General features: G+C 35.4%; 1 protein-coding gene across 1 annotated transcript in view; it reads right to left on the bottom strand.

Annotated features, from left to right (window-relative positions):
- Positions 1-1,294: 1,294 nt before the first annotated feature.
- Positions 1,295-10,792, bottom strand: part of LOC106462648 (protein Wnt-7b-like) — a 53,707-nt gene continuing 44,209 nt past the window's right edge. Inside the window, exons 3-4 of the mRNA XM_022390346.1 lie at positions 8,642-8,985; positions 1,295-2,571 (exon numbers count right to left, since the gene is read on the bottom strand). Coding sequence (XP_022246054.1) covers positions 2,116-2,571; positions 8,642-8,985 — 800 coding nt within the window. The 3' untranslated portion in view covers positions 1,295-2,115. The remainder of the gene's footprint in view (positions 2,572-8,641; positions 8,986-10,792) is intronic.

Raw genomic sequence — 10,792 nt, 5'->3', positions numbered from 1 at the left:
AAGATGAAACTTATGAATCAAAAATATTTTGCTATATTTATCAATCTTGCAGTTAGCACGTATAAGAAGAATGAAGTTATGAAGATGAAACCATTATTTCAAATGAGATGTCTGCAAGAGGTTTTAAACTTGTGATTCAGTAACTGTGGACCTTTGATGGCCCAAAGAAGATGATCACGTGACAGATATATAGGTCTGGCTGTATGGATATGGATGTGACATTTTCTTTAATGGACGAAATCTTTACTTCGTTATTTTATATTTCACGCAACAGTTTATGTGCTTTAGTTTGTTTGTAGTTAAGCACAAAGCTACACAAAGGGCTATCTGTGCTCTGCCCACCACGGGTATCGAAACCCGGATTCTAGCATTGTAAGTCCACAGACATACCGCTGGGCCAGTGGGGGGCATATGCTTTAGTCATCTTAGAGAGTTAAAAAACAAAAAGATGGTACTTGTACGTTTATGTGGCGTCTGGTCCTCACGTCACAACTGTTTCATTATGTCATGCTTCTTACAGGAAACGAATACACTTTAATTTAGGTGAAAGCTTAATTAATTAATTCAAATGAAGGACCATATTCTGTGTTTTATATAGACGTACTTTCTTTGATTAATCAGAAAGGTAATAATATTACATTGAATAATTGCCTGTTTTTAACATATTAGATATTATCTTGAGCCAGTAAATTATATTGATCATAATTTCTTAAAATGTATATCAACGTTATATCTTCAGCATTTATACGGTAGCAATACATAGTTATCTCGTCACAAAATAATAATTTATGACTGATTAAACCTCAATGATTTGTGTCGAAAACATATTCTGTAAAATTTCTTTTTATTTGAATTTATGAATGATTTTTATATAATGAACATTTTACGTTTTAGCAGGACTTAAAATTAAGTGAAATTTAAGAACCTTACAGTTTTTTTTCAAAATGGAAGTAATAAAAGTAGAATTATTACATGATTAAAATGTTGAGGAACTTTTTAAAAATTATTATTTCTTTGTTCGGTGTTATTTCTCGAGTAATAGTTTAAATAAGTGAAATCTTAAACATTCCCAAAAGCAGTCAATAATGCAACAACCTTGCGTGAATCAGTGTGAATGTTATATTGTTATATTAAACTCATGTTTCATGGCATATTTGAACATTCATTTTCAACCAGAAACTAAGATAAATATACCAACAAAGAAAAGTTTATTATTTATGCATTTATTGGTTAGCCTTAAAAATTAAGACTGATTTAAAGGCAATTATTAGAAACAAAATCTCTGATTGAACAAGATTTTCTTTTGGAGCTTCTTCTACTACCTCTTTCTAATGAATTTCAATTTGAACACTCGAACCCACTTCTTTGTGTTTTTAATATAAAAATAAACAGCAATATTTTGGACGCAAGAAACACAATTTTTCCTCATGCAACTTTAATCTCTCTTGAAAAATGTAGTTTGTATATCTATAAGCAAACCTATGTCAGTAAACTTCGGTGTTCAGGTACGAAATTCAACCTTCGACTAACAACTATATGAAAACAAATAGTGTGTTAACATTTTACAAGTCCACGTATCGTGGATAAAAACCTACTAAATTAAGCACAGCTCTGAAACTTTCCTATAGAAAACAAGTTCTTGCATATATGTTGTTATTGTTACTTACTATCTGCATGTTATCACAGTCAATATAAATAAATGCAAAGCTCTATGGTAATCCACGAAGCCCCATCTATTAAGACACGAGAAAATGACTGATCATTGCTTTAAATCTCTTCTTTGCTCCCCTGAAACCTTTTCTTAATCTCGATGTTTTAATTATACAAATGTTTAAAATACCTTTGAAATTCAAGCTAAAAGAAAAATGCTATTTTTTGGTACAAAAGCATCTTTTGACCTGTTTATACATACATAACCAACTTACTGTACAATTTTGGACAGCCGTCCACATGATTGAACATTAGTCTGTGTTCAAACTCTTTATACAAAATCACAAATACTCCGCCTAAGAATCGGTTTGTCACCCGTATTTGCTTGCAGCGGAATATAAAGTAATAAAAAACTTTCTACTTTCTTCTCTCAGGTGTCAGCCAGTTTTAAGAATAAATTTCGTATCACTTGCATGTGTAAATCTCTACATCTGTTACACAAATATCACAACTCACATTGCAACACCAGTGGAACTTACACCTACATCTTTCGCTGTGCCTTATTAGCTGCGTGTTATACCCTCGTCCACAGCATAATAAGTCACAACCGTCGGCATTCTTTGACGTCTTGTTACACTGACGTCCAGTAGTTCCGAGAATACCATTTGCAAGGTCTTGTAGACAAAAATTTGGAGATCTGCGAAGATGGACAAGATCATATTTTCGTACTTTAGGCCTTCTTTTGTCACGACGGCGTAATTTCCTTCGACCTTTCCTCACTCTTACTGATTCTTCGTACTTCTGTTTTAAGTGCGTACCTACTTCATAAAATGATGGCAGCTTTCGCCAACAAGTTTTAAGCTCACAGGACCCAGACACTCCATGACAACGACATTTTAGTTGCATATGTTTGGAGACAGCCTGTAAAATATAGACATAAGATTAATTTTAACTCAGAAAATGTTGGATTTAGTTGTAAGATCATATTATTAACTAATTAAGTGTGCCATAAAATTTTACTCTTTTAGTTTTATTCATTAAAATATATGGAATATTTAATTTAAAATGTAGCTTTTTTTTTCTGCCCCAACTAACAATTATATTAGAACGATTAAAACCACCGAACAACTAAGAAATATGAATTTCCTAAAGCAGCCTGTTTGAAGCAAGTAATAAATTATCACTGTACAGTCGTCAACAAATCTTAAATTACAACACCCATAACTCAGGGATAAGTCTGAAGGCTTATAATGTTAAAAACCGGGTTTCGATACCCGTGGTGGACACAACACATACGGCCTATTATGTAACTTTACGCTTAACAACAACCAAACCAAACCTTAAATTACAGCAATAGTCTTTTAATTTAACTTATAAGTTATAGCAACAGATGGCAGGACCATCACCTCTGTTATTAAATTGTTTGTTTGTTTTTAATTATGCACAAAGCTACACAAGGGCTATCTGTGCTCTGCCCACCACGGGTATCGAAACCCGATTTCTAGCGTTGTAAGTCCGCAGACATACTGCTGAGCCACTGGGGGGGGGCTATTAAATTGAATTGTTTCTTTTAGCGCAAAACTAAACACTGGGTAAAATGTGCTCTTTTGATTGCGGGGAATCTAACCCTGGGTTTTAACCCTGTTAGTCTGTGAATTTACCGCTAACTCACCGGGAGACTGTTAGGTTGAATGATTGTCTGCTCCTAGCATGAAAGTGTATACGTGTCTAGATAAATATTTTCACAACTATTTCAATTAAATTTTTTTACAAAAAACAACAACAGCAAAAAAAAAAAAACGTTTAATAAAACTTGAATTAATTTTTTTTAAATTCTTTAACAAAAGCATAATAATTTAAATATTATGATACTTAGAATTTCAGAGACTTTACATTAGCTTGTACATTAACTCGTTTTTAGACAGTTCTTGAAACTAAAGCTCCAATCAACATTAAATATGAGATAGATTGAACAAGCTTATGAATAACAAGTTACTACTTTATATATTTTATGCTTATATAACTTCGGTTTAAAAAATCATTCACATTATTCTTCTATTTCCGGATTGGTCCCAAAATAATCACTTATTAAAAACAAAAATATATGATTTTCCCGATCTTTCCGTATAAACAAACGTGGTCAAAGGTGCAAAAATCCTATTACATTGCCACCTGCAGGGAAAACTACTTGTACAACGCCGATAAAAATAAAATTTACCACCTGGCATGGTGTAATGAATATGCAAGCTAAACAACATATAAAACATCACTGAATGTATAGGACTAAATCTTTTCCATGTAAATGATAAAGATTTACAAATATACCATCCTCTGGGAACTGACTACTTGTGTGGCCTATACTGACTCGCACTAAACCCAATGAATATTTAATACAGCTCTGCTCGTCACAATTTCCTTGTCACGTGACTTCAGTTGTCTTTCTTCGACACTAGGCTCCCTTGGCGGCCTAATTACTGGCAATTACCGTTACCATAAAACCCTCCTTGATAGCTTTAATTACGTGTATATTTATGCTTTCTGCAAACTTCTTCAATGTCATCCCGGCACCGCCTGTTTGATGGCGTGGTTAGGGTTAAGTCGGGAGACCACACAGAGTAACTTTTGTTCCCGAAATTCCATCTAGGTGGCTTTTACAAGCCAGGAAGCACGAGGAAAGTTCCTTGATGATTAAAAATGTCTGCAAGTAAGTGTTGTGCATGTCTATTATCTACCCACTAGTTAGAGGAACTAGTAAGACAATAAACTGAAAAAAAAAAGTTGTAAAACCAACATGTCATAGAGCATCTGATTTATTAAAAATCATGAAAAAATGTTTGGAGGTTTGCCGTAATTGTTGTTTTGACTTACTGTAAGAAGCGTGGAATAATTAAGATAAATAATTTTGCCTCATTAAATACTCCGCGGTTACTAACTGGGGTTATTCCTTGTTAAGATGAAGTTCGATAAAGTTAGGCTTCCTGTTCGTTTTTCATGTAGCAGTTGTAGACTTTTCTTTTAGAGAAAAGATGAATAACGTGTTCATCAAGTTCTCGTTTAGTCCTGATACAAGTCTTAGGAGCAACATAAAAGCCTTTTACATATGATTCTTGCTAGCCACATGAGACACTGTTTGCTCTTCCTGTTGAAGTTCATTGGGATCAAGCTAATGTCTCAACAACAACATTTACGTTCTTTCTCTTACATAAGCTTTCTTTCTGAGAGCTTAAGAGTGATTCTTTTCTTCTTTCTAAGGTTTTCACTAAACCTAAGATACGGCACACGCCAAGTAGTACTCTTGAATACATTCCGTCTCAGCTCAGCTTCGAGTTGAAGCAAAATTATACTATTTATTATACTTAACACAAGATTAACAAATAAAAGAGAGATATATGCAGAGTATGGAACTTGTGAACTACGGGATTTGCTACATAAGCTCCTATTAACAGTTCAAGTTTTTTGTTGTTTTTTTTCTACAGGGTGACCTTTTCGAAGTTGTCTCGTAGCTCAAAATGCTTTTCCATTTCGCCTTAATAATACAGAAATCAAACAGACGGCAAAATATTTAAAAGTTATTGATGTATTAGGAGTGGCCTCAAATAGCCTGTTGGTTAGGATGCTCGAGTGTCAATCTGCGCCGTTGGGGGCGTTATAATGTGATGGTCAATCCAATTATTCATTGGTAAAAGAGCAGTAGCCCAAGGGTTGGTGGTGAGTGGCGCTGTCTACCTGCCTTCCCTCTAGACTATTACTGCTAAATTAGGGACGGCTAGCGCAGATAGCCTTTAAGCAGTTTTGCGCGAAATTAAAACAAAACAAAACAGTTACAAGGAGTAAAGTTATACAAGCTCTGTAGCATTCTTCGCAGCCCCACAGTGGCTCAGCGGTATGTCTGAGGACTTATAACGCTAGAAATCGTATTTCGATATTTGTGTAACTTTGTGCTTAACTTCAAACAAACATTCCAAACAGAAATTATTCTAACTGATCAGTAATTGTCCTGTATGCATATTAATCTGGAAATGTAAAGGGATTCCACAATAAATAATATAAAAAAATAATACTGTACGGTGTTTTAAAATGTCTTTTACTCACATAATAATTCTATATTTATCTAGAAATTTCAAGAATGTGTAGCATTGATATTTCTAACTTATTTTTGTTAATTATTCAGTCACATAAGCTGTTTAAAGCACTAGAAAAATAAATATCTAAGTAAAAAACTTTTCAAAACATAATACTTATGATATAGATTTAACCACTATATGAATCTTAGTCGTACTCTTTCGATTTTCCCTTGTCCAGATATACTGATAAGGGGTGAAATTCCCCGAAACCTGTATAACTCATTGGCAAGTGTCAAATCGAACGATAGATTGGGCTCCACATTTATTTTTTGATATTAAAAAAAGAACAAAAACAGAGTCTTCTGTCACGAATGAATACTTATGTCAGTTAGTTTCAAATTATTTCAATATATATGTGTGTGTATCATATTTTTAATATTTATGCTTTTTGTACATAATCATATGTTTTTCCAAATTCAAAAATCCCACCATACTGAAAAAGATTTATTCATTTTCTTGTAAAAGCAGACTTCAACTAAACTATCCTGTTTTTTTATAGTTTTAACGGAAAATGAATTATTTAGATTTTTCGCACAGATCTTGGCTGTCCCTAACTTTGAACTGATGGACCAAAGGGAAGACAAGAAGTCAAAAGCACCCAACGCCACCTGTCGGTGTACTTTTATCTGACCGAATAGTGGTATCGCTCATAACTCCAAAGTGCGGAGCACGTTTTTGCAGCAATGGAACGTAATCCGTGAACCCTTTGATCGACAGTCTCGGGCAAACTAACTACAAGGCCACGTCCGGCCTAATGGTTTGTTTGTTTTTGAATTTCGCGCAAAGCTACACGAGGGCTATCTGCGCTAGCCGTCCCTAATCTAGCAGTGTAAGACTAGAGGGAAGGCAGCTAGTCATCACCACCCACCGCCAACTCTTGGGCTACTCTTTTACCAACGAATAGTGGGATTGACCGTCACATTATAACGCTCCCACGGCTGAAAGGGCGGGCATGTTTGGTGTGACGGGGATTCGAACACACGACCCTCAGATTGCGAGTCAAGCGCGCTAACCACCTGCCATGCCGGGTCCGGCCTAATGGAGAAGGTAGACCGAAGATACCTCTATATTATAGAATTTTTTGTATCCATTCACTTGATTATTTTTTTTTACATCCTCATTTTTAGGCACACACATATATGTATATATATATATTATCGTACGATTCCCTTTCGAAACTACAAGCTCAGAATTCAGGTAAAAATGATGGCTTTCGAAAGAAGAACGATTAAGGAATATGAGATAATCCTACACCAAAAACAATTATTTGGGTAAATATTCTTTCGCCCTGACAATATGTCTCATTTATCACAACGTCTCTGCGCCTATCCCACACCGCTTACCTTCTGCGGTAGTGCAATGAAATATGGTGCAATAATTCTGTAGAATAATATTGAAATTATTTGATTGTTAACCAAAAATATGAATAGTTCAGAATATTAAGAACAAAAGTAATGCCTGAAAGCATTGCGTGCAACTTTTTGTTGTTGTTATAAAGGACTTCTTTTCTGATTTTAACCAAACAGAAACAATGCAAAGGTTGTATATCATTATTTCAATTTTTTGATATTGTTAATATTTTAAATTTCAAGGGTTTAATTTATTAACGTATTTCCTGTGTTTCTTTTTTTATGCTTCATTTTCACAATCCACCCACATTGCTGTTCATTAGCTTACACAGGATGCATAACTTGAATATTGAACTGTTCTCTGATTGGAGAACTAGCTGCATGACCGTGAAATAAAAACTCGTTTGTAACAAAGGATAAGAATTTGTGCGTCTATTTTTTGTAACATAATAAAAATAAAAAATGCAATACACTCCAATACTGGAAAGAAATACAAACTTTTTTTTAGGAATTCTATCAATATGAAATTAGATGGGGGGGGGGTCCAACCCCCCTCCTCATGACCTTCCCTCATGTCATCTTGTATCACTATGTCAAGTTGTGCTGATTTGGTAGTTTCTCCGCAATTAGATGGGGGTTCAACTCCTCCCATGACCTTCCTCATGTCATTCTGTATCACTGTGTTAAGTTTGGTGCAGATTGATCACGAAATGTGTAAACGTATAGGGAACAGATATACATGCACACATATTGACGTTTATTTATATAGATGAAATCGAGCATAACATGAATTGATGCTTTTCGTTTACGTGGGACACAAGGAACGCAGACAGCGAGTTACCTTAGAGGAGATTCTTTGAAACTGCTGCTACAAACAAAGTATAGAAAAGAAAGAAGTGTAAGTATTATTAACCTCTTCACCAAATAAGAATTACTTATTAAGAAATAAGTAAATAACTGAATGAGCAATATTTCGGCGTCTCGCTTGAAATGTTTTTAATGAACGCGAAGCCATCTTAACTTATGACGATTATTTGTTTGTTTGTAGTTAAGCACAAAGCTACACAAAGGGCTATCTGTGCTCTGCCCACCACTGGTATCGAAGTCCGGTTTCTAGCGTTATAAGTCCGCAGACTTACCACTGTGACACTGGGGGGGGGGGCATATGACGATTAAAATACAACGCATTACCTGATGCATATAGATAGTATTTTGGAACAACTTACCAGTCTACCCACATTATTTTGTAACAACTTACCAGTCTACCCACATTATTTTGTAACAACTTACCAGTCTACCCACATTATTTTGTAACAACTTACCAGTCTACCCACATTATTTTGGAACAACTTATCAGTCTATCCACATCATTTTGGAACAACTTATCAGTCTATCCACATCATTTTGGAACAACTTACCAGTCATTATTTTGGAACAACTTAACAGTCATTATTTTGGAACAACATACTAGTCATTATTTTGTAACAACTTACCAGTCATTATTTTGGAACAACTTACCAGTCTACCCACGTGATTGTTGTGAAGATTCATCATAGCTTTAAGATGTTGCATTCTCCTTTTCCAGTTTTTCTTTTTGTCATTCTCAGACTGGGAATTATCCTCGGCTGCTGTCTTACGCGGCGTTTTCTCGGTGGCATCAACAAAAAGTCGAGCGAAAGAGATACCGTAACGTACGTTGTCGGAGCAGCCACCCCACTTCCATCCATCTGCCGTACTAGTGTAGCCTTGTTGAGAACGGTCGCAGGCACACACCGTTAGATTTCCCGAGCTACAAGACTCTGTCAGAGCTTGAACTACACCAGCACTGAAGATAGCATGGATAAAAGCAGCCTCTTTGCTTCCTGAGAAGAAAATATAGATTTATTATTTTGTATACAAAGAGTCCCGTCTAGAAAATGCTGACGCTGTTCATGACAGTTTATACAGTTCCTATAGTAACTATGAGTTCGGATATAATATGGCTTTTGGACGTGCTCGTTCTAGTATGTTACACTTAGTAAAATGTCTCCATACACGTAGGATTTAAATAAACTGAAAAGCACTGTGACTATCTTAAAATATAATACTACTGATTATCGAGTTTCTCCACGTGCTTCAAGATAGCCACAAAGCTTTCTTGGACATTTGGCATTTGTAAGAATCATTCTACAAAGCACTTTGCAATGATAATCTTCACTATATTCAAAGCATTTACAAGAGCAGATAGAACTAAACTTGGACCTCATCTTTCTACCTGATTATCCGAAAACCACATATCTCTGGTTACATAAAGATACTCCACATTCCAGCAAAAGGGCAGAAAATCCGTGAATAATTGGTCACTTGTTTAACATTAGTATTTTATTTAGGAGTCTTTGCGGTGGAGTTGTTTAGAACACAGGTAAATGTGGTTTGTGTTGATAACTTAACACTTTTAATTCGATAGAACATGAAAACACAGGCACACGAACTGGTTAGAGCTTTTTTACCAGAAAACAGAGTGTACAGTGGTAACTTTAAACCAAAGTTACTCTACCGTTTCTCTTCGGCTAATTTATTTATTGGCAACCCATTCTGATTTTGAATTAAACTTGCATACCTTCTCTTTTGCTGACCAATGGTTAGTTGGTAGACTTGATCACTGTGTGACCAATGGTTAGTTGGTAGACTTGATCACCGTGTGACCAATGGTTAGTTGGTGGACTTAATCACCGTGTGACCAATGGTTAGTTGGTAGACTTGATCACCGTGTGACCAATGGTTATTTGGTAGACTTGATCACCGTGTGACCAATGGTTATTTGGTAGACTTGATCACCGTGTGACCAATGGTTAGTTGGTAGACTTGATCACCGTGTGACCAATGGTTAGTTGGTAGACGGGATCACCGTGTGACTAATGGTTAGTTGGTAGACTTGATCACCGTGTGACCAATGGTTAGTTGGTAGACTTGATCACAGTGTGACCAATGGTTAGTTGGTAGACTTGATCACCGTGTGACCAATGGTTAGTTGGTGGACTTGAGCACCGTGTGACCAATGGTTAGTTGGTAGACTTGATCACCGTGTGAAGAGCGTACACTGAAACGTTCTTTTAAACTGACAATCTTAATGAAACAAGGAACAACGGTCTTTTACTTTTTAAATAATATCTGTAAATATTACCTAGAAAACACGAAATAATAAGAAACCTTAAGTATATTCAATTCGAAACGCTAGATTATGTCATTACCTTAACACTTCCTTTGGGGTACTACGTTCTTAATATAAATATTTAGTTTAGTATGATGTACAAGTTCATTGTGACGATACTTGATAAAAAAAAATAACAACTATAGAATAATATTCACTCTCTCTACATACTTTTCGACGTCGTTTTGATAAAAAAGTTTATAATATTTCATTGTGACACAAATTAACCCTCAGTCAAACATTAAGGTAAAATTATGTATGAAACTTTGATCTCGCTAGAAGAATTCCTTCATGTTAAGCAGAAGTTGAAAATAACAACACTCACAGAAATAAGATGTTGAAAGAAATACCGTTTTGCAAGTACTCCAGTCTTGAGTAGCGTTTTATTTTAGTTTGTTTGTTTTTGAATTTCGCGCAAAGCTACACGAGGGCTATCTGCGCTAGCCGTCCCTAATTTAGCAGTGTAAGACTAGAGGGAA

The sequence above is a fragment of the Limulus polyphemus genome, unplaced genomic scaffold, assembly GCF_000517525.1.
Source record: "Limulus polyphemus unplaced genomic scaffold, Limulus_polyphemus-2.1.2 Scaffold47, whole genome shotgun sequence".
In the NCBI taxonomy this organism is placed as follows: Eukaryota; Metazoa; Arthropoda; class Merostomata; order Xiphosura; family Limulidae; genus Limulus; species Limulus polyphemus.
This window is presented reverse-complemented; position numbering and strand designations above follow the sequence as displayed.